Below are 24,375 nucleotides of genomic sequence, written 5' to 3' on the forward strand. Positions count from 1 at the left end.
AGATTAATTCACCAATTTTTTCTTCTAAAGATGAATAGTAGATGATCAGGTGGGTGCTGGGAGCCCATCACACCGGTTCCACTAGATGAAACAAGCAAAGATGGGCAGATTCACCGATCACCCTGAGCTGCATACATGCTCGTGGCTGAAGCTGGCTTGGTTGACGTCGTGCATGATGGGGATCCACCCATACCTCCTGCATGTATGGTTGGTTGGACTTGGATGTGAGATACCCATGTGCTGCTGGCCGGATCTTCGGAAAAGATGTTGGGCGGCCTACCCCAATTATCCTGGCCGCTCGTGTTCCTCGGGATCATCACAAGTCGTCGGGTGGTGAAACCAAGACCAGCTCATCGTAATCCCTTCCATTTTGCCCTAAAGCCTGTTTTTCAGTGTAACAATCAGCACTACGACTGTGCCAAATAATTGGAGCACAGTTAACCAGCGTGCATACTGGACAGAGGGAAGGACAAAGGGCATTTTTCGGGTCCCTCCGCCGACGTGCGCATCTTTCGTGTTCGCCACCCCAAAAAAGCGAAAAACTACGCGGCCAATAGACTGTCAGTACTGTTAATTTGCGTGGCCGGCCAGCCTGACTGAGATGACTTTAGTAAATCGCAGTTTCAGTGATCCAACGCGGATCTCCAGACTCCCTCGCCGGTGTGAAGCGGCGACCACGATAATGCGGCACGCAGGTACGCGTAGGCGCGCAAAATCCGCGTCATATCTCATATCCGCGTGCCGTCTAAGTATGACACCAACCAGCCAACAGGCTAGCTAGAGACGAACAACAAATTGCAAACCTCCCAGACCCAAGCCGTTACTATATATACACATCCGCCTGGGGACGATAACAGTCAACGACGGCACGGCGGAACACACACCCACACTCCCACACTCTCACGAGCTCCTCGCTGCGCTAGCTAGCCGAGCCGAGCCTCTTGTCCTACGATCGACGAGCATGGGCGGCGGGGACGAGCATGGCGCGTCGGCTCGGCTGGAGAGCATCCTCACGGACTCGTCGGCGCCGCGGGCGGAGCGCATGTGGGCGGCGGGGGCCATCGAGCTCGGGATGCTCCTGCGGCTGGCCGTGCCGGCGGTGATCATGTACATGATCAACTTCCTCATGTCCATGTCCACGCAGATCTTCTCCGGCCACCTCGGCAGCCTGGAGCTCGCCGCCGCCTCCCTCGGCAACACCGGCGTCCAGATGTTCGCCTACGGCCTTATGGTACGCACTCACGCACGCTCACCTCCATCTCATCTCCAAGACAATCGTGTACGTGTAAAATCTTCGTAACCAAACCACTCATTGATGGCATTCTCCATTTCGGTTCATAGATAGTACAATACTTTCTTTTTCTGGGTTTATTAATCTCATGTATTTTGAGTCACACGTTGGCTTTATATTTTATTAAGAAAATATAAACTATATATGTCACAATAACATACTGTGGAAAACCTGTTTTAAAATCATTTGTAAAATCATGAAATATTTGCGGAACCGAATAACTCCTTCATGCATTCTCTATTTTCAGCCTAGATAGCACTCGGTCTGTACAGAGGGAGTACTTTCTTTGACGGGTTCGGGGTTTATTATTCTTTGGTAACATCTCCATTTTGGTTTAGATAGTATTTTCTCCATCATGGCTTATTGTTCACCATATTTTTGGGCAATACTTTGCCGACAAATTAACTAGTAAAGTGCAAACCAGATGTCGTAAACATTATACCATGGGAAAGCTCTTTAAAATCATTTATGTATGTGTAATATTCGCGTATAACCAGGCCACTCCTTGATGACATTCTACATTTCGGTTTACATAGTAGGCGCGCGCAATGATAGTAATGTTCAAATTGATTCATCATTAGTGGGCGTTCACTTGACCAAAAGGGCATTTCACTTGCTGCTTAGATCCAATATGGTACACACTACACCAGGGTGCATTCGGTGTTGTAGGCGCTGCAGGGCGAAAGATGCGCGGGGAAAGCTCCAGGGAATATTTGGAGCCGTGGGAAATAGCCGATCGCCGCACCTTTTTCTCCCATTTATCCAAAATCAGACAACTAATCCCGTGTTTAGTGCTGTGATGGTCGCTAAAGCATGCAATAATTGCACGTCACACGATCCACTCGGCACGTGCATGCATGCACGGTTCAATTAACCTGTCATTAATGGGCGTTGATTTGACCAAAGAGTACCAGTTGACGTTTATTTTATTGACATGAGCTTGGATCGTGTGTCACTCATGGGGTTCATTTCTTTAATGAATGATGGGTGGTTGATGGACTGCAACGGCGATCGACTTGAGACAAATTTGACTCGTTGAGTAGTTGGCACGTCCTAGAGAGAAGTTTTCACGTGATTGGGATATGGATGTGTTTGCCCTAGCTACTACTCTCTTCGTTCCATATTATTTGTCGCTGATTTAGTACAACTATGAGCATGTACAGTACATGCTCATGTGTTATGCATGCGTACATGTTTTCATGGAGAAAGAACCTATGATGTGATATAGAAGAAAAATATGTGCTCGAAACACATTTGCAAAACCTACTTTTCTTAGCACAAGACATGTGTTGTAAGCTATACAATCTAGACTAGAGTGAAATATATGACAGTAACAAGACAATATGTTTTTGCAGCTGGGCATGGGTAGTGCAGTGGAGACCCTTTGCGGACAAGCCTACGGTGGACACAAGTACGACATGCTCGGAACCTACCTACAACGCTCCGCCGTTATCCTCTGCTGCACCGGCATACCTCTCGCCGTGATCTACGCCTTCTCGGAGCCACTCCTGCTGCTGCTGGGGCAGTCCCCGGAGATAGCCCGCGCGGCGTCCATCTTCGTGTACGGCCTGATCCCTCAGATCTTCGCCTACGCCATCAACTTCCCGATCCAGAAGTTCCTGCAGGCGCAGAGCATCGTCCTCCCCAGCGCCTACATCTCCACGGCGACGCTCGTGTTGCACCTCCTGCTGAGCTGGGTGGTCGTCTACAAGGTTGGTCTCGGGCTGCTCGGCGCCTCGCTGGTGCTTAGCCTGAGTTGGTGGATCATTGTCGTGGCGCAGTTCGCGTACATCATCATGAGCCCGACGTGCCGGCGGACATGGACAGGGTTCACTATCAAGGCCTTCTCCGGGTTGCCGGAATTTCTGAAGCTCTCCGCCGCGTCCGCTGTGATGTTGTGCCTCGAGACATGGTACTACCAGGTCATGGTGCTCATCGCTGGCTTGCTCCCCAACCCCGAGCTTTCCCTGGATTCCCTCTCAGTATGGTGAGTCCCCTTTATCTGCACGTGTTCATTATTTTTGGGTTGTAACTTGTACTTATATAGGAGTGCCTACTAATCAATCCATAGAGTGAGTGCTGATTAACTTGCGACTTGTGCAGCTTGACAATCTCTGCTTGGGTGTTCATGATATCAATAGGTTTCAACGCCGCCGCAAGGTTCGTGACTCTAAACGGAATGGCTTGGAAACAAGCTAATTAGTTAGTTACTTAACTATAGATAAGCTAATGCACAATGTTTCACTTCAGTGTTAGAGTGAGCAATGAGCTTGGTGCCGGCAACCCCAAGTCTGCATTTTTCTCGGTTTGGGTCGTGACGGTGCTCTCTGCAATAATCGCTATCGTCCTTGCTGTTGTGATCATGTGCTTCCGCAACTACATCAGCTACATCTTCACAGAGGGTGAAAGAGTTTCCGACGCCGTTGCGGATCTGTGCCCGCTGCTCGCCATCACCATCATTCTCAATGGCATCCAACCTGTACTGTCAGGTAAATTTTATAAAAATTCTGCACGCCAACATGGTACTATCTTTATTGTTGACTACTCCCTCCGTCTCATAATGTAGACGTTTATGTTTGCCAAAAAACGTCTTACATTATTAGACGGAGGGAGTAGTACATTAGCACAATCTTTCAGAAAAGTGCTCATGTCAACTGCATTATTTAAGCAACAGGGCAGGTTGATTTTGATTCCAATTCTAGTGCTAGGGAAATTATATTGAGTGTGAAACATTGTGTCGAAGCTCTTTTTCAACATATATATATACATGGTGATTGAACTTTACTGACATGCATAGAAATATCAGGTGTTGCTGTTGGGTGTGGGTGGCAACAATTTGTTGCTTACGTCAACGTCGGCTGCTACTACATCGTAGGTGTTCCCCTTGGTGTTCTTCTTGGTTTTGTCTTCAACTTTGGCGTAAAGGTAATGGATTTATCTGTAAATTCTAAGAGTATATAATACTCCTGCATGACGAAATATTCAGTTCTGTATATCTTCTAACTTATATTTCATGGTGGAATCATGTGCCTACTCACAGGGCCTTTGGGGTGGCATGATTGGAGGAACGGCCATACAGACTGCCATTCTGTTGTGGGTCACCATTAGAACTGATTGGAGCAAAGAGGTAATCCCTGTGACTTAACCTATAGAGCAGCAAGCTTAACTTTATAGCTCCATGTATTTATTTTGCACAAAAATGTAAATGATGAAAACGAAGTTAAACTGCCTGAGGTCCGAAGATTTAGTCGGTCACTTGCTTGCTCACCGTTGCTCCTTCTTGACAGTATATGTTGATGTAAATTATCTAAAATATGTGTTGATAAAGCTAATAAAGATACAATATGTAATTGCTTTTGTGTTCTTATGTTTGTGTAACCTTCAGGTAGAGGAGGCCCAAAAAAGATTGAACAAGTGGGATGATACAAAGAAGGAGCCCCTTCTTGTTGGCGTCACAGATGATAACTAATGGATCGCCGGAGAGTCATAATTGCTTTGGGTTTGAGATCTGCCGCCAGCATGAGGCATTAACCGGGAGCGACAGAATTCATGTGACCTGATTCTTGAGTGGATTACCGGAGAGTTTCTGTACTAATTTGGTTGGCCTGACGGTCATATGCTTCTTAGTATGTAGAGTAGACATGGTTGGCAAGTTAGATTTTTCTTTCGTTTGACTGTCTTGATGTTATTGATCTTTCTCTCTTCCTAGTAAGGCCACTGTCTGGCATTTTTTTAATTAATATTGTAATAAGTTAGGCTATATGCATCTATCATGTAGAGGTGTGGCAATAAAATTTTCTATTATCTAAAAAATCATGATTTCAAACCTTTTTGACGGTAACATGAGGTCATAGGCCTCTCTCTCTCTCTGTCTCTCTCTGTCTGTGTGTGTGTTTGTGTGTGTGTGTGTGTGTGTGTGTGTGTGTGTGTGTGTGTGTGTGTGTGTGTGTGTGTGAAAATAGGATTCTTTAATCCTTAAAACAAAATTATCATGGATTGAGAGCTAAACTTGAACCTTGTAAATTTTGCATAAAAGGAGTACAAGATGTAGAATCAGATGGAATCTTCTATATAATCATATTGACTTAACGAGGTCAAAAGCTAGGTCAGCGGTGGAAGCTTAAATAGCCATTTTCTCATTATTCATGTATGGTTCAAGTTAGTTGGACCTGTTGAACACCCGCAAAAAAAAGGTGGACCTGTTGAAGCCAAACATGACCAACTTGTCAGTCTTGCCCTTCCATGGAAGGAACAGTACTGCAGTGCACATGGGCCGAACAGAACTAAAAATCTCGGTCGTCCGTCTCATTTGGGGAGTTCCCAGGTCTTCTATGGGGCCTCCTGTGTGATACTGGATATGTCATATAAGAGGGATGCCGCACAAGGGGTTTTAAGGATTTTTCTTTTGTTTCCTTTTCCTTTCTGTTTAACTAGTTTTAGCCAGTTTTGTTTCGTTTAAAATTTTAAAATATGACAGTTATTTATTTACATGAACTATTTCTAGAAAAATGTGTGAACACCTTTATACAATGTGAACTTTTTTAGAATTTCTAAACAGTTTTTAAAGCAAGTGAACATTTTCGGAAATTTATGGAAAATCTATAAATTATGAACATTATTAACATTTTTTGAGTATCTATTTAAAATTCTGAACATTTTTACACAATGCTAATATGTTTAATTTTTTGTGTACATTTTTCAAAACGTGTGAACAATTTTCAATTTTTGTGAATATTTTTTAGAAGAAAATAGAAAATGAAACAAAAGGGAAAAGAAGAGACAGATACTCTGTAGAAAACCATTCAAAACTCCATAAGGAGCCCGGAACTTGACCGAAAGAACCACGACGAACCACTCGAGAAAGAACCATTAGCAATGAACCGTAAAAACCTCGTCCACCTCGCTTCCTAGCGGTGGCCTGGCCTGTGTGAATCGCCGACAGTTTGATGCAATAAGTGTCAAAGGGGGATTTACATCACCTATTGTTGCAAATTAGAATTAGTGCTCGCCTACATGCACATGCCCGTGGGCCGCATCCCATCAAACGATTTTTTTCACTGACTTTAGTTAGAGTGTGTGATTTCTCCTATATTCGTTAAAGACCAGCATTTTTTTTCTGATTTTGGTTTTTATACTTATGTATGAAAATTTGGGTGTGTGAAATTAAAGTAAGATGAACTATAAACATCTAGATAAGGTTGCCACTCGAAACGAATGTCCCACTCTTCATCGCAACATCTTTCTGTTTAAAAAAAAACACTTTCACATCAAACACATTTGTTTCATGTAGTTTTTTAACTAATTATTATTACTCTTCCGGCCTCTGCGCGGAGAAGATGCAGAAATTTGCAATATTGGCCAAGTTCCTTGCACTTACAATGTGTTCTTTTGTCCAATGTGTGTCCTATAGTAATTTGTTTGGAATATGAGTATTAACCCCTAAGATTTTTTTTTTGTAAAACTCACGATGATGTAATATATGGGAAATTGCGTTTCCAATTGCAATGCCAAGCTCGTAGAATGAAGACTGTGTGCATCAACAATCTGTGGAAATATGTTATGGAGAGCGTGCACCTCATCTATGCATCAACATTTGGGTGCTCAGTATGGTCAGTGCTGGTTTAGTCTGGCTGTCGGCGGGAGATAATCGGTCGAGCTATGTTCAACTGATATGGGTGGCAGTACAGTAGTAGGATTGAAGCAGCATGGGTGCATTTTATCATCATGTTCGCGTTTGTCATAGCGATTGAGCTATTATAACTTCTTTTCTATGAGTTGGCAATAATATATGGTCGTGTGCATCACCAGCATCACCAACATAGAGGCTAGGGGTTAGAGCATCTCCAGCCGCGCCCCCAACACCCCCCCCCCCCCCCCTAGGCCACTTTTTCGGCGCCGGCGCCAAAAAAACGTCCTAGTCGCGCTCCCAGGACGCCGAAAAATGCCGGTTCGGCCCTTTTTTCCACCCGGCGGTCACAGGCCGAACCCGGCGCACTGGGGGGCAGTTGGGGGCTCCGGCGCAAGGGAAAAGCGCGGCTGGCCACGCCGTCAGGGGAAAAGTCAAGGTTTTCTTCCCCGACTCGCCTCCCACCCCCGCGCCCTCGGCCGCCAGTAGCTATATCCCGGCGCTGCCCGCCGCCTTTCACCACTAGATAGCCATTCCACGCCGAAAAAATAGCAGAGCTTCGCCGCGGCAGCCCCTCCAACAGCAGCTGGGCGTTTCCGACCGCCGTTTCCGTCCGCGGAGGGGCGGTTTAGCGGTGGGGACACGCCCACCGGGCGCAAGGTGTTCGGCGATTTGCCTGCCTCGGTGATGGACTCGGATGACGAGGAAGCGCTCGCCGCGCTGCTGGAGGAGGAAGCCGAGGCCGGCGTCCAGGAAGAAGAGCATCTCATGGTGCTCCCCGCCCTCACCCAGCTGCTGGCGAGCAATGAAAAGCCGGGGCGAGGTGGCTCGGCGCCGGGGCGGGTGAAAGCAAAGAACCGGCATCGTCTCGAAGGCTATTGCATGCTCTACTCCGACTACTTCGCCGATGCTCCACTTCACGGCGAGAAAACATTTCGGAGCCGTTATCGATGAGCTGAAAGCTCTTCCTCAGGATTGTGAATTCCATCCGGGAGTTCGACAACTACTTCAAGTGCAAGATGGATTGCACCGGCGCCCTTGGATTCACCTCCATCCAGAAGTGCACGACAGCGATGAGGATGCTTGCATACGGAGTTCCCGGTGATACACTCGACGACTATGGGCGCATGGCCGAGTCCACCAGCATAGAGTGTTTCTACAAGTTCTGTCGGGCAGTGGTGGCAGTGTTTGGACCGCGATACTTGAGAACACCCAATGCGGAAGACACTGCTCGGATCCTAGCACAGAATGCAGCAAGAGGATTTCCTGGGATGCTTGGAAGCATCGACTGCATCCATTGGAAATGGAAGAATTGCCCATTTGCTTGGCAGGGGATGTACAAAGGAGTCAAAGGCGGTTGCAGTGTGGTACTTGAGGCGGTGGCCACACAGGACCTCTGGATTTGGTACTCCTTCTTTGGTATGCCAGGAACTCACAATGACATCAACGTGCTGCAGTGCTCTCCTGTCTTTGCCAAGCTTGTTGAAGGTCATTCTCCTCCGGTGAACTTCGAGATCAAAGGGCGGCACTACAACAAGGGGTACTATCTAGCTAATGGCATCTATCCGAGATGGTCGACATTTGTTAAGACGATCTCAAACCCTGTGCCAGGAGGCAAGAACGCCTGATTTGCGAAGGTTCAGGAGGCTTGCAGGAAGGATGTCGAGCGGGCATTTGGTGTGCTCCAATCTCGATTTGCTATTGTCCGGTACCCCGCTCAAACTTGGTCGAAAGATCAAATGTGGGAGATTATGACTTGCTGTGTCATCTTGCACAACATGATCATCGAGAGCGAGCAAGAAGACCCAGTGTTTGACACTGAACCATACTACAGGCAGGGTCCTCTAGTCGAAGTTGATCACCAGCTACCGGCAACCTGGACTGCCTATCTTAGTATGCGTCAGGAGATCCGGGACCCACAGGTGCATCATCAACTGCAGCAAGATCTGATAGAGCATCTATGGAGGCTCAAGGGCGACGCCGGGCGCGAGGGGTGATGAAATATGAGTTTTTATTTGTTGAACTATATAATTTGTATTGAACTATTTGTTGTTGTACTGTTTTGTTGAAATATTTGATATTTCTGTGATGAAATATGTGATAAAAAAATTTATGTGCATAATTGAACGCCGAACAACGACGAACCACGCCGAATATGGGCCTATTGTCGCCTATATGGGCCCTTTATTCGCCGAAATGGGGTTGAAAAGTGGGCCAATATCGGCGCCTGGGGGCGACGACTGGACGCGAAACCGCCCCCAGCGCCGATTTTATCGCCGGCTTGCCCCCAGGGGGCGATTTTTATGCGTCCTGGGGGGGCGAACGGCTGGAGATGCTCTTAGATCATCATTTTGAAAAGAAAAACAAAAAACATATGCCCACCTCATGTCATTATGAAGCATGTCTGAAATCTTGATGAATGGTTCTACAACACAATAATCAAGACACATGAATTCTGCCTTCCAAATTAATTCCCCATACTGATGGTGAATCTCAAAGCCAGCTCGATTCTCGATTGTTAAACAAGAAATGTAGACCTACTCTGGACCACTAATTAGCTATTATCCGTGGCCGCCGTAAGGAGGGGCTGTTTCTTGGTATCATCCCACTTGTTCAATCTTTTATGCGCTTCCTCAACCTGAAGGTCAAATAAAACAAGTACATTTACGTAGTGTATCTTTATCAATGAATATTTTTAACAATTTGCATCGTCCATATATACTCCTAAGAAGGTTCTGAATCATGCGATAGAAGGCACAGTGGTGAGCAAACAAGAGGTCTGGATGTTAAATTTATAACAACTATGCAAGCTATGGCGATAGAGGTAGGTAGAATGAATCTCCGGACCTCACATAATTTAACTCCATTTTCAACATCAACACTTTTGTGAAAAATAACGGAAATGTTTGTCTCAACTTTCTGGTCTATATGTTTAGTGAAAGGGGTACCTCTTTGCTCCAATCGGTTCTGATGGTGACCCACAATAGAATGGCCGTCTGCATAGTCGTTCCTCCAATCATGCCACCCCAAATGCCCTGCAAGCAGGCATACGATGTCATCACCAAACACAAGTTAGAACACAGAAGTAAAGATTTTGTCGTCACCAAATATATATAGTGCAAGGATAAATCTATCACCTTTACGCCGAGGTTGAAGACAAAACCGAGAACAATTCCAAGGGGTACGCCTACGATGTAGTAACAACCAATGTTCACGTATGCAACAAATTGTTGCCATCCACATCCAACAGCAACACCTGATATTTGTATGCATGTTAGTAAAGTTCAGTGACATGTTGTTTGAATAATGCGGTTGACATTAACATTTTCTGAAATGTTGTACTCCCTCCGTTTCTAAATATAAGTCTTTGTAGGGATTTCATTATGGACTACATACGGAGCAAAATGAGTTAATCTACACTCTAAAATGCATCTATATACATCCGTATGTGGTTCATAGTGAAATCTCTACAAAGACTTATATTTAGGAACGGAGGGAGTACTAATGGACTAGTCAAGAATCAAGATAGCACATCTTGGTGTACAGAAACTTCACCTGATAGTACAGGTTGTATGCCATTGAGAATGAGTGTGATGGCGAGGAGCGGGCAGAGATCCGCCACCGCGTCGGAAACTATTTCACTCTCTGTGAACAAGTAGCTGATGTGGTTGCGTAGGCAGAGCATCACAATGGCAAAGACAACAGAGATGGCTGCACAGAGCGAAGTGACGACCCACACTGAGAAAAATGCTGACTTGGGGTTGCCGGCACCAAGCTCATTGCTAACTCTTACACTGAAGTGAAAACATATCAATTCGTTAATTAGAGTACTACTATTTTCCAAGATGTCAGTATGCAATGATAATGTTGTCAAGTCATTCAGCTTAGAGTCGCGAACCTTGCGGCGGCGTTGAAACCTACTGAGATCATGAACACCCAACCGGAGATTGTCATGCTGCACAAATCGCGGGTTAATTACTAGGCAGAGGCACAAAACAACAGCAAGAATTATGGATGAATGGTACTCACCACACAGAAAGGGAATCCAGAGCAATCTCAGGGTTGGGGAGCAAGCCAGCAATGAGCACCAGGATCTGAAAGTACCACGTCTCCAGGCACAACATGACAGCAGACGCGGCGGAGAGCTTGAGGAAGGCCGGCAAGCCGGAGAAGGCCTGCCAGGTGAACCCGGTCCACGTCTCCCGGCAGGTCGGGCTCACGGCGATGTACGCGAACTGCGCCGCGACAATGATCCACCAGCTCAGGCTGAGCACCAGCGAGGCGCCGAGCAGGCCGAGGCCGGCCTTGTAGACGACGACCCAGCTGAGCAGCAAGTGCAGCACGAGCGTGCCCGTGGAGATGTAGGCGCTGGGCAGGACGATGCTCTGCGCCTGCATGAACTTCTGGATCGGGAAGTTGATGGCGTACGCGAAGATCTGAGGGATGAGGCCGTAGACGAAGATGGACGCGGCGTGGGCGATCTCCGGTGACTGTCCTAATAGCACGAGGAGTGGCTCCGAGAAGGCGTAGATCGCGGCGAGCGGTATGCCGGTGCAGCAGAGGAGCACGGCGGAGCGTTGGAGGTAGGTTCCGAGCATGTCGTACTTGTGCGCACCGAAGGCTTGTCCGCACAGGGTCTCCACTGCGCTACCCATGCCCAGCTGCAGAATGTAATGTCTTATGAGTGTGATAAATTGCGATTAGACAGTCAAACATACCTTTTAAAATCAATATTTCGAAACTAAGGAAAATAAATAAATAATCTATCTATATCTATACCTACTAATAAAGTAAGGTGCGAAGTTCAAATTCAAAATTCAAATCAAATCAAATCAAAAAAATAATAAAGCAAGGTGTGTTTCGCCAATTTTTTCATCCGTTCACTGTCGAAAATATTTTTTTTCTATCCGAGATGGTACTAAATTCTTATGCGCTTGTCTGCTAGAAAAAGAATTTTCGTGCGTGCGTCACTCGCTTATTTTTCTGCCCATACAACTGGGTAAACTCTATTTGCCGCATGGGGCGATAAATAGTTGAAGTTTCGCACAGGACAACCAATAATGGGCAGGCCAAATTTTTTTTGTGCTTTACTTCTATTTTTATTCTCCTTTACCAATCTCTTTTTTCCCTTTCCAGTTTATTTTTATTTTAATATTTATTTCATAAATTAAAAATTCCCAAAAATGTTCAGAATGAAAAAAACAAATTGTGGAAAATGTTCGGAATTCCACAATTTGGTTTCTATTTTGAAAAAAATCCGGAACCTGCAAAACGTTGCTCATTTTTTCTTAAAAAATGTTGTTTCCAAAATTGTTCGGGATTTCTAAAAAGAAATGAAATTTCAAAAAATGCACCAAATTTGAAAATAGTAATGTTTTAGTGAAATTTTCAAAATTAAAAATAATGTTCGTGTATAAAAGATACACATTTTCTAAAAATCTTATGAATTTTCAACACATGTTCCTGTTTTTTAAAAATCTCACAAATTCAAATAATGTTCATGTTTTTCTAAAAAAGTTGGTCTTTTCAGAAAATATTTGTGAATTTTAAAAGATGTTCCCTGTCATATTCTGTTCGCATTTTTTCCGAAAGTGTATATAATTTCCAAAAAACTATTCAGGATTTAAAAAATTGTTCATGTGTCCTAGGATATGCAGAAGAGAAAATTCCTTATTTGACAATATTTTAAAATTTACTTCCTTATTTAACACTGAAAAAGTTTTTCTTCACTATTTGACACAAGTTCTAAATTTTATTCCCTATATGACATTTTCGTCCATTTTAAATCTAAATGACACCTGAAAAGACTCTTTTGCCCCTCATGTGGTATGTGTGTAGGGGCAATAGCGCACACACGTAGCATCAGTGCGAGGGCAGGAGCACACATGCAGCAACACATACACATGCACCAACACACACGCACGCGCACACACACACGCAACAACATGCATGCGCATGTGCACACACACACGCAGCAACACACACGCACGCAGCACACACACACATACACACACGCAGCAGCAGCACACACGTAGGCACGCAACAGCACACACACGCGCGCGCACGTACACACGCAGCAGCAAACATGCACACACACATGCAGCAGCAGCAAACATGCACACACACATGCAGCAGCAGCACACATGTGCGCATGGACCCACACACGCAACAGCACACACGCGCACACACACATAGCGCATGAGGGGCAAAATCGTCTTTTGAGGTGTCATTTAGGCTCAAAATAGATGGAAGTGTCGTATAGGGAATAAAATTTAGAACTAGTGTCAAATAGGGAAGAAAAACTTTTCCAGTGTCAAATAAAGAACCAGATTTAAGACAGTGTCAAATAAGGAATTTTCTCTATTTAGAAACTCCATACCTTAAAATCCCCTCGATTGAAAAGAAGAGTAGATTGAATAACTCCTAGGCCTTCTCTAGTGTACGATGATGTAACAAAACTCTTAAATGCCCTCAATCAATGAATGGAAAAATAGCGGATTGATTCCTTCAGACGCGACGAAACCGAGAAGCTAAATGTTCCTTTTTCGTGTGCACACAGGGTTTTGCTTGCACAGATAATTCTCACTAACTTTAAATGCATATTATTTTATCTGTTGTTGCAACGCACGAGCATACGTGCTAGCAGACTCTAAATAATACAAAGACATTCAATTCTTTTTTGGATATTAAATATTGAAGAAAACCTCTTGAACAAGTGGGAAAAGCCCATGAATTTGTTATATGGGTCTTGGCATCGTTAGAGTAGCATCTAGGAGTAATTTTCTTATAATTTGAGCCTACCTAATATCTAGACGGTGGGGAGAACGGCACGGCGGAGGTGGCGAGGATGATCTAGGAGTGTAGCATGTACCATTATGTATAATCGCGTATCATCGATTATGAAGAAATTTTCAGACGCAAGGTGTCAAAAGGGGTGAATGTCTGCCCGCAAAAAAAGGAGTGAACGTCCTAACCAGGAACCAAAAGCACATGAAATTCGACATGTCAACCTTAAGCATTCAAGGGGGTGATATACCCGGTGTTAGAGATTTCCAGGTGAAAACATTAAGAAAATGGATTTTTGGAGATTATTTGTTCGTCACCCCACATATATGAGATTAAAAAATATACTGTTTTTTCTTTTCTATCAATTCAGTTCCGCCCATAGCAGATAGACAGAAGCAGAGCTTGCCTAGAGGATCGATGAAGTGGGCCCAACCAATGAGGTGGTAGTGATCGGTTTTGGGAAGATGCACCAGTTTGTGGAACCTTCCGCCCGGTTTTGAAAAGGCGCAGTGTGTTTTTTTCCTGTGTTTTTCTCTATTATCTTTTAAGACCTTTTTTCAGATTTTTTTTATATTCATCTTTGCTGTTTATGTACTAATTTACTTTTTTCATATACAGATTGCACATTTTCAGATACCCAATGGAAATATTTCAAATAGATGTTGAATTATCCAAATAAATGTCAAAAAATTTCCAAATGCATATTGAATGTTTTTAAATACAAGGTGAATTTTTCAAAAAACACATTATTTTTTCCAAAAAATTAAGAATGTTTTCTAAAAATGCAAAAATTGTTTAAACACTAGCATATTTCATGGCACAATAATATTTTATATGTTGTAAAAAAATAAAAAATATATACATTAAATTTTTAACAGACATGAAAATATTTTCATTCGAAGAATTATTAGAAGTTTGAACTTTTACAAATTACATGATTTTTTTAATTTTAATGAAAATTTTATAAAAATGTAATGTACATATTTTGAAATATGTAAACAGTTTTTAAATATCATGAACATATTTTTGAATTATACAAACTTTTTTTAAAAATGCCGACAACAATCTTACATACCAGAAACATTTGCAATGTGCGGTGAATATTTCCATAAACTAAGTAAAGAAATTTTACCATATCGGTAAATATTTAGAAGATTTTTGGGATATAAATTCAAGTAAGAAAAGAATAAGAAAAAAGTTGTATCAGGCCCGAAAGAAAAAACGATGGAACATTTGAAGCTTCTATTGAGCCAGCCCACCACAGGCTTGGCTGATGCAAGCACTTCTATCGTCTCACTAAAAGCGAGAAATAGTCGCACCCTTCTGGAAGCGCTTGATGAAGGGAGCTCCAACTTGAAGTGTGTTACAACAGAATGTCACCTAGTTGACGTGTGTTGCAACAATATTTCAGCTAATCGCATAGCAACAGCAAGGACTGGGCCGGCCCACTTTACGCTCATTGTTGTATCGATATATATTATTCTGTTTTTTCTTTGTTTAAGTATTTTTCACTCAGTTTCCCATTTTGGTTTCCCAAAATCCTTTTTTTAGTGAGTAACTTATTGAAATTATGAGACTAATTTTTAATAAAAATAATAATAATTAGAAAAATGTGAATATTTTACTATGTGAAAGTTCTTAAATTTGTGATTTTGTTTCAAAAAATATTTGAATATTTACAAAACACATTTTTTTTCAATTTTAGCAATATTTCTATAAACTGTGGACATTAAACAAAGGTATTAAAAAAGAAAAAGCAGGTAGTGAAAACAATGGAAAAAAGAAAATACCGGGACAAAATCTTGTAGAACCTTCCTGAAATAGGAAAAAATAGACTAGAACCTTACCAAGTAATTGGCGTGGTCCATCTCATGTGACTAGGTGTGTTTTCTCGACATTTTGGTCATAGAGAGTGACAAATATGAAATATCTTTTGATCAGGGCTGCGCGACAACACCGATCCACACATAGGCCAGTTCAGGTCGAGAGCCATGGAGCCTTTCCTTCTCGATAGTATTTTTTTTGTCATACACTGGACCTCATTACCTAGCTGGCTAACTTAGTATCTCCCTCTCCAGTAAAACTTGGCTACCTTAGTAACTTTGTGTGTGTTAAGAATTATCAACTTTTCGATGGTAGAATCATTTTTTTTAGCTTGATGGTAGAATCATTGCGGAGGGCTATATGGCTTAGGCAAATAATGAACTTAGAGAGTATGAATTTATATGGCAATGATCATATTCTAGTGAGGTAGTTTCGGACATGCCCCTGATTTTCCTTGCTCGGCCCTGTTTCGATGTAGAGGATTTGGGGCCAAATTGCACACATGGTCCTGAGTCGAGATTCTCAGTTGGTAGCAAATTGATCATACATGACATCATGTCTAGTGCAACCAAGTGTGATTGAGACAATATTTATAGGAAAAACGAATATTCCAAATCACACGGGAGGTTTCCTAAGTATACAAGTGGCCTATAGGAGCCGGCGCGACTCAACAAGTCAATTTCTGTCCCGAGTCGATCGCCGTTGCAATCCATCGACTATACGCAACCGTAAACAAATCGACCCCATGACACACGAGCTTGGTTCTTGTCATCAACCAATGAACAAACGTGAAATATACTACGTGCTCTTTTGGTTCAAATCAATGTTTCCCAAAAGTGACAGGTTGATCGAGCATTTCGATCTAATAAGCTGTGGGTAATTAAGAACAGCAACGACTGAGGTAGCGGTACTATTGTATATGTCCAACACTCCTGGTCAAATCAGCGCCCGTTGATGAGTGGTTAATCGAGCATCTCGGTCTATTCTACTCTGAAGCATCGGAAATATATACTACTCTTTCGGTCCAACAATGGCAGGCATGTTCATTGAACACACAACATTTTGGATCTAAACCAAAATGCAGAGTGTGGTTACACAGATACTTCCTCCATTCCAAAATAGGTATTAAAGTTAGTATAAAGTTACGAGTCATCTATTTAAGAACGGAGAAGTAACTTTTTGAGATAAAAACAGCGAGTGGCGAATGATTTGGAGACGAGACGGAGGGGAGTCAGTGCGCGCATACGTACCATGAGGCCGTAGGCGAACATCTGGACGCCGGTGTTGCCGAGGGAGGCGGCGGCGAGCTCCAGGCTCCCGAGGTGGCCGGAGAAGATCTGCGTGGACATGGACATGAGGTAGTTGATCATGTACATGACCACTGCCGGCGCCGCCAGCCGCAAGAGCATGCCGAGCTCGATCGCCCCCGCCGCCCACACGCGCCCCGCCAGCGGCGCCGACGAGTCCGTCAGGATGCTCTCCAGCCGGCCCGGCGCGCCATGCTCATGCTCGTCCCCGTCCGCCATGCGAGCGAGCTGTGCTGTGTTGGCGTTGACTGAGATGGTAGCTCCGCTCGGCCAAGTCCGTCGACGGACGCTGGCGCATATAATGGCGCGATCTGTCTCTGTGTGTGTGTGTTTTTGCTCCTTGAATCAATGCGGCAGCTACCGACAGGTGAGGTGACCACTTCTTCTGTAGCTGTAGGCTGCTCACCACAGGTTGGTGTGGTAACAACTTGCCAAAGGTGTCCAAACAAATAAATAAAGTAAAAAAACTTGCCAAATCTCGCCGGCTCGCCACGATATTAACTGTGGCCCCGGCTGTACAGTGGGGCCCAGCTAGCCAGCGACGGACATACCGAGCGCTCAGCACTCAGCCGGTTTTCAAATGAGTGAATTCACATTCTAAAATATGCCTATATACATCCATATGTTATAGTCAATTTAAAATGTCTACAAAGACAAATACTTGGGAACGGAGGGAGTACAAGCTACCCCTCCGTCCCATAATATAAAAGCATATTTTACACCAGTTTCTAATACAACCTCTCCCTATACACCTTGTCATCTTCTTCCCCGAGCTTCTAGAAGGATGTGAACTCGACCTTGCTATGCTTTCGTGCGCTCGATGTCTTCGGTGGCTTTGGTTCGCTTACAAGAGGCAGCGCAGGGTGTGGATGGACTTTGAGACTCCATATCATGAACAGGATTAAGATCTTTTGACGTCACCAACATCCCTATCGGGGATGGCGAGACGACGAGCTTTTGCGACATGGCTGCAAGGATGTAAGCCCAAGGACATTGCCCTAGGAATTTTTTAGCTTTCCAACACCAAGAACTGCAAGCTGGACAAGGCTTTGCAAGACAACGATTGAATGAGGTGCATAGACCTGCAGCATGGCCTCTCGGTGGTTCATATCCAGGAGTTGTTTATATTTTCATTTTGTTTTGTTTATATTTTTGCAATATTCTAAATACATATACTCCAAATAATAATTTACTCAAATTTTGAAAATGCTCATTGCACATTTAAAAAATGTCTATGCAACATAAAGTCATGTTTGCACTACTTAAAAAAATGTTCATAGCACTAACAAATGTTTTACATTTAAAAAAGGTACATGTGTTGCAAAAAAAATGTTTCGGTGTTGTTTTAATTTTTTTACCTAATGTAAAAAAAGAATGTTCATATAATAAAAAATATCTCATACCATTAAAAAATAGTGTTCACGCTTTCAAAAATTATTCATCACATTTATAGCAAATTTTTATGTATTGTAAAAACTGTTGACGCAATTTTAAAAATGTTTTATCCTTTCAAAAAATGTTTATACGATAAAACAAAAAGGGTCTACACTTAAAAAATATTTTATACCTTTCATAAATTGTTCAACATGCATTGAAAAATGTTTTGCACGTACCAAAAAAAAATTTCAAACATGCTTGAATAAAATGTTTATCCTGTGTTCGAAAGATGTTCAACATGTACCCATGGAATGGTCCGCATGTATATGAAAAATTTACAACATGTATTTAAAAATTTTGACATGTGTTTCAGAAAATAAAAGGAAAAAAGAAGGATATAAAAATAGAAAAACATAGAAAACCGATAAGAAAAACACATCGAAAGAAACGTACACAACCTTCTAACACCGATCCAAACCGGACCATGGAATCTTGCCAAAACAACTCAGGCCGCGCTTGGAATCTCGTTTTCTAGCTGATATACACATGTAAAATAAACCCCCGTAAAAGAAACCGTGGACGGCTGACCACGCGCTTGGAACGTCGTTTCAGCGGCGTAATAATTACACTGGTTTCCACAAATACACCTGTAATGGGCTGGTATCTGATACACCCTGCAGCCCATCCGATTTAAAAATACAACTCCTACTTCGCTGTCGGGTATTTAGTTGGAGACTGTTAAGATACAAGTGTGAAAATTTACAGGTATAGGAATGATCAAGCAATCCAATCGGGGCCTCAGTGGAGCTACAGTTTTGGGCCAGCATGCTAACCTCGTGCCAGTGGCCAGCTTGTCTCTCGTTGCAGGCGAGATAGGGCGCGCCTATGTCTCGCTTATAGCGAGGCAGACTGCTGCCTTCTCCGCGAGCATGCTGCAAGCTGCCGGTGCCGGTCCAGTAGGGACGTGAGTCGTCGATCTGATGTCATGCTAATTTCGTTTTTATTATTTATATTATCTTTTTACTTATATTTGAAATAAATATAATTAGAGAATATTTTACTTTCGAAAATTAAAACCATGAATTTGAAAAATCCTAACACGGTATAAATAATGTGAGCTCAAATTTAGGAAATGTTGATAGGTTTCAAAAAAAATGTTCGTAAAAATGAAAAATTGTCTCTGGGTTTCAAAATATATATGTGTTCTTTCGAATGTGTATACAATGTAAAAAAATTGTGTAGTATAAAAACTGTTTCGTAACATTAACAAAAGAACATGAAATTTTGAACATATGTTCCCCTGTTTCAAATTTTTTTGCGAGATTTAAAGAAATGTTTATACAAATGTAAAGAAATGTTCATGTCCTTCAAAGAAAATTTAAGTGAATTTGTTTTAAGAAAAACGCATACACGATGTAAATAATAAGTTGTGTAGGATATGAAAAATGTTTCATACCATTAAAAAAAATTACATGACATAAATGTTCCCCCGTTTCAAAAAACAAAATCCTGACATTTACAAAGACTTGCATACAACTGTAAGAAAATATGACAGTTAAAATAATTATTTGTGAATTTTTAAAAATGCATACAATGTAAAAAAAAGTAGTGTAGTATAAAAAATGTTACTTACCAGTAAAAAAAGTACATGATTTTTTGAAGAAATATTGCCCCGTTTCAAAAGATTGTTTCTGACATTTACAAGCTTGTTTATACAAATGTAAGAAAAACCATGTCGCTCAACAGTAATATTTCAACGTATAGTTGATAAATATTGACCATGTATTAATAAAGTGTTCAAACATGTATTGAAAGGAAAATGTACATCGTGTATTTGAAAAATGTTTGACGTTTACAAAAATATATTTCACGTGTACACGAAAAAAATAGATATTCTGCACTAAAAAAAGTGGACATGTGTTAAAAAAAGATAAGCAATGAAAACCGATAAAAAAACTAAAAGGAGAAGGATGAAAACCGAGAAAGAAACAAAGAAAACTAAGTTATAACGAAGCAAAAAAATAAAAACAATGGAAACCGGTGAAAAACAAAGAAACCCAAAATATAACGAAAAAAATGAAGTGCTGAAGAAAAAAAACAAAAGAAAACGAAGACAGAAAAATACGATACAAAACCGATGGCAAAAGCACGTTGAAACATGGTCAATATTTCAGATAGTGTACACTTGCCCGCTTTATTAATAAAACATTTTTATCATATGTTTCAGATAGTATACACTATCCAAGTTGCCCCCGCGTTGCTCCCTCGGGGCGACTTGGGTGGCTCCAAAGTCTGCCGCCGGCCTCTCCCCTGACCTCGACACCACCAGAGAAACCACCGGCAAGCCCGCACGGCACCAAGGAAGGTGGCGGCGAGGCTTGCTGCTTCTGCCTCACACGAAGGGCATGGCGTGTCGGGGTAGCGGCCCCGGCCAAGGTGGGCGCGCTGTCACTGCGGCGGCGGGTGCTCGGCTGGTCTCCTCGACTTGCTTGGGCGGCGAGGTCCGGTGGATGGAGCTCGCGGTGGCCGGACTTCCTTTCATCGGTCGCCCGCCAGATCTAAATCGACCAACCCCATCCTCCTCACCCTCTCCCGTTCGATCTAGGCTCCGGTGTGGCCCTAGTGGTCGTCGTTTTGGCGGTGGGGTTCCTAGGACCAAGGGAAACCTATGGCTGCCGCCGGCGGCAACCACAACGACAACGACGCTGCAGCGTCGAACCACTTCTTGGAGGCCTCGTTGAGGTATCCCACCCCCACCCATCCTTCCCTGCATCTAGGTGAAAACTTTGGTCCTTCTTCAGGACGATGGTGGCGCTATGGCACCGTACCCCTTTCTGAAGGCGCCGTCCTTGGATCATTAGGTGGATGTCGTGTTGAGATGTGTTGGTTCCTGCTGTGGCGGCATTTCTCTTCATCAACTTCTCGTCATGTTGATTTGTTTCGTGTTCCTATCCTGAAGACGCGCTTCTCTTTCGTGGATGTGTCATGGCAACGACTGTTTCTTGTGGAGCTAAATGTGGTCTGTTGCAGCCGCTCCCATGGTACACATGGTGGCCATATGTGAATTCGGGTTCTTGGGGAACCATTTCGCCTGCCGACGGTGCGACGCCCTTCTGATTCGGGACGAGGAGGTTGTGGCCTTCTACGGCGACAAAGACATATGTCATTGTGCCCAGGTTGTTCATCATGAAGAAGTGGCTTGGGCCTTCTCCTTTTAAATTGTTGTTTTCCACAGGCTCGGTGGTTGCCTGGTGCTGGCTCTTTGGTGGCCGAAGACCTCGACGGATCCATCAAGCTCAGTTCTTCAGCTTCATCTGAGTCAATTGCAAGAAACCAGCACATTTGTGGTTAGGTTTGTAGAAAACCACCAACTCGTTAATCCGTTGCAGAAAACATTGAAAAATTTGTTAAGTCGTTGTAAAAAGCACTGATCGGGTGATTTGGCCCGTTCAATCATTTTCTGACAAGTGGGCCGGATTGTAAGGAATTGACTTAGCAAAAAATTAGCACATACGCCCCTAGATCTAAAAAACAAAAGCAATCAGATCCTCCCCGGTGGAACACCAATGCCCTATCCACTACGCGCCACCGCCGCGCTGCTGCCATCCGCCGCCGCTCTGCTCCGGGCCGGGAGGATGAGGGAGGAGGAGGAGTGCAGCTGGTTTGCGCGCTTCGAAGAGGACCTGTCGGTGCCGGGCGAGCTCATGCTGCGCAGTCGCTCATCCCCTGCGATCTCGCCGCTGCCCTCGACACCCCCACACACAGGGGCGGCCCGCCAGGAGATGAACGGCGGCGCGTCGTCAGCCGCCGGCTCCAGCGGAAGCAACAAGGAGGAGCCGGCCAGGACCCTCAAGTGGCTGCGCCTCGTGTGGACGTGATGGAGACTCGACTAGATGGCGAGTCGTCGACGGCCCGATCTTTTACGGTACTAGCAGCAGGAACAAGAAATTCCGGTCGAGCAAAGATGCAAGACCGTAAGATCAGAAACTTGTGTCCAGTAGATTTGATCGACTCCACACGCAGCAGCAACAAAATCCCTTCGGATCAGTAACAAAGATATTTGATGTCCCCCGACATGGGACGTTTTTGAACTCACGACTAATACAAAAATCTGCCCTTTACATCGGCCGTAGCCAGCCTTTTATATAGGCATCACACATCCGATCAAACCGGCCCACGAGCAAAGCAAAACTGATACGGACTCTCTTCCTAACCATAAACCGAACAGGACTCCTAGTACTACTACGACTCCTCTAAATCTCACGCCTAAGGAAAAGTTCCTTTACCTAACAACCAAGAATTTACTAATTAACTATCCGGCCACGCTGATCACTAGGAACCAAAATATACCTTAACCGTACTATAGCACTTTGGATTTAAAACGCTTCTGCACGTAAACCTCATGTGACCTGGACCGAAATAGCACCGACAATTATCCAGCTTGGCGTACGAAAATTAGGCTTGACTTCTTCAGGCTCCGGTTCTGGTGACGGTATTTTAAGTGCCATTGTACCCATCATCAAAATATTAGAATTTGTAATATGATCAGGTTTTGCTACGGCACTGACGGGCACATCATCCCCTCCTTGAATCAAAACCGTCCTCGGTTTTGCAACAATTTTACTGACCTTCTTCTTCTTCAAGGAAATATTTGTATCCACCTTGATTTCTTCCACAAACATAGACTGGAGCACACGATGTCTTCCGACATCCCAAAAGGAGTAAGTGTTCGACCAACCCTCGTGTGTGGCACGACGGTCATATTGCCATGGTCTTCCCAACAACAAGTGACATGCATCCATTGGCTCTGATACCACTTGATAAAGACTCGACTAGATGCAAGTCGTTCGTCGGTCCGATCTTTCACGATACTGGTAGCAGCACAAGAAATTCCGGTCGAGCAAAGATGCAAGACCGTAAGATCAAAAACTACCGTTGAATAGACTAGATCAATTCCACGCGCAGCAGCAACAAAATCTACACGGATCAGCAACAAAGACAATATTGAGTGTCCCCCGACATGGAACTTTTTCTGTTTATTGAAACTCACAACCGAAACAAATCTCACGATAACCCAAAAAACTGACCTCGTACACGGTCGGGACGTGCCCGTTATATAAGCAGGCCAAACCGACATACAAGCTAGCTTTATTCACACGGACTCTATCTCCTATTTAAACTAAGCCGGGTTTTAACTAATTAAATATCCGGCACCGTTGATCATGTTGGATCCTAGCTAGACTCAGATTGCTCACGTAACTAATAGCTGACTAAAAAAACATAAAAAAATAAAGGCCATGCATGTAACCTTTGGACTCTACAACTACGTACTAAAGAAACTTGCATATTTCTTCTTTCTTCAGAATGGATCAGAGCCTTTTTGGTGGAGTCCTAAAATTTGGTTTCACTTCTGGCTGGGGTGGAGGAACCTGGAGCAACATAGAACCAATTAAAAGGTGTTGCATCGAAGTACATTGGTCCAAGTTCTCCTTCTTCCAAATAGCAGACTGAGCTTCAGTAATTGAGTTAGTACTATTGGCTACATCATCCCCTCTCTCTTGGAGCGAAGCCGTCATCGGTTTCGTGGTAGCTTTGGGGACCTTACAGACATCGTTCTTGATAGCACTAGCGAACATCGGCTGTAACACATGTCGCCTTCCAGAGTCCCAAAAACAATAACGGTTAGACCTTCCCTCATGCGTAGCACGATGGTCATATTGCCATGGCCTCCCCAATAACAACTGGCATGCATCCATTGGTAGAATATCACAGATTATTGTATCGGTATAACCGCCAATCAAAAAATTGACACGCACCTTGTGAGTAACTTTCAGTTTGCCCGACTGATATAACCATTCGACACAATGCGGTTGTGGGTGCTTCTAAGTAGGCAAAGCTAAAGCATCCACCAAGTCCTTGCTTACCGCATTAGTGTAGCTTCCTCCATCTATGATCAACTTACAATTGGTTTTGTTGATTTTGCATTGAGTTTGAAAAATATTCCAACGCTGTCCCTTATCCTCAATGTGATCTCCTTGCACTCGCTGCACCATCAATGATGGATATGATTCGGCAGCTTCAAAACACGCAACCACATTTTTAGCATCCTCGGATTTTTCACTAGAATTGTCAGAAACTACCTCTTCATCACTAGCGGATGCATA

General features: G+C 43.5%; 2 protein-coding genes across 2 annotated transcripts; one reads left to right on the forward strand and one right to left on the reverse strand.

Annotated features, from left to right (window-relative positions):
- The first annotated feature begins 850 nt into the window (after window positions 1-850).
- On the forward strand, window positions 851-5,104 carry LOC125546159 (protein DETOXIFICATION 40-like). Its single transcript, XM_048710328.1, has 7 exons — window positions 851-1,231; window positions 2,647-3,278; window positions 3,395-3,451; window positions 3,542-3,780; window positions 4,098-4,216; window positions 4,332-4,418; window positions 4,677-5,104. Exons 1-7 carry the CDS (start codon window positions 962-964, stop codon window positions 4,758-4,760), a joined length of 1,488 nt encoding a protein of 495 aa, XP_048566285.1. The 5' UTR covers window positions 851-961; the 3' UTR covers window positions 4,761-5,104.
- Window positions 5,105-9,253: 4,149 nt separating this feature from the next.
- On the reverse strand, window positions 9,254-17,173 carry LOC125549378 (protein DETOXIFICATION 40-like). The gene is made up of 7 exons (XM_048712810.1): window positions 16,778-17,173; window positions 10,947-11,578; window positions 10,816-10,872; window positions 10,473-10,711; window positions 10,055-10,173; window positions 9,866-9,952; window positions 9,254-9,555 (listed from the first exon to the last, which is right to left on the reverse strand). The coding sequence occupies exons 1-7, from the start codon at window positions 17,051-17,053 to the stop codon at window positions 9,472-9,474; spliced, it is 1,494 nt and encodes a 497-aa protein (XP_048568767.1). The 5' UTR covers window positions 17,054-17,173; the 3' UTR covers window positions 9,254-9,471.
- Between the last annotated feature and the right edge of the window lie 7,202 nt (window positions 17,174-24,375).

This window comes from Triticum urartu, chromosome 3 (assembly GCF_003073215.2).
Source record: "Triticum urartu cultivar G1812 chromosome 3, Tu2.1, whole genome shotgun sequence".
In the NCBI taxonomy this organism is placed as follows: Eukaryota; Viridiplantae; Streptophyta; class Magnoliopsida; order Poales; family Poaceae; genus Triticum; species Triticum urartu.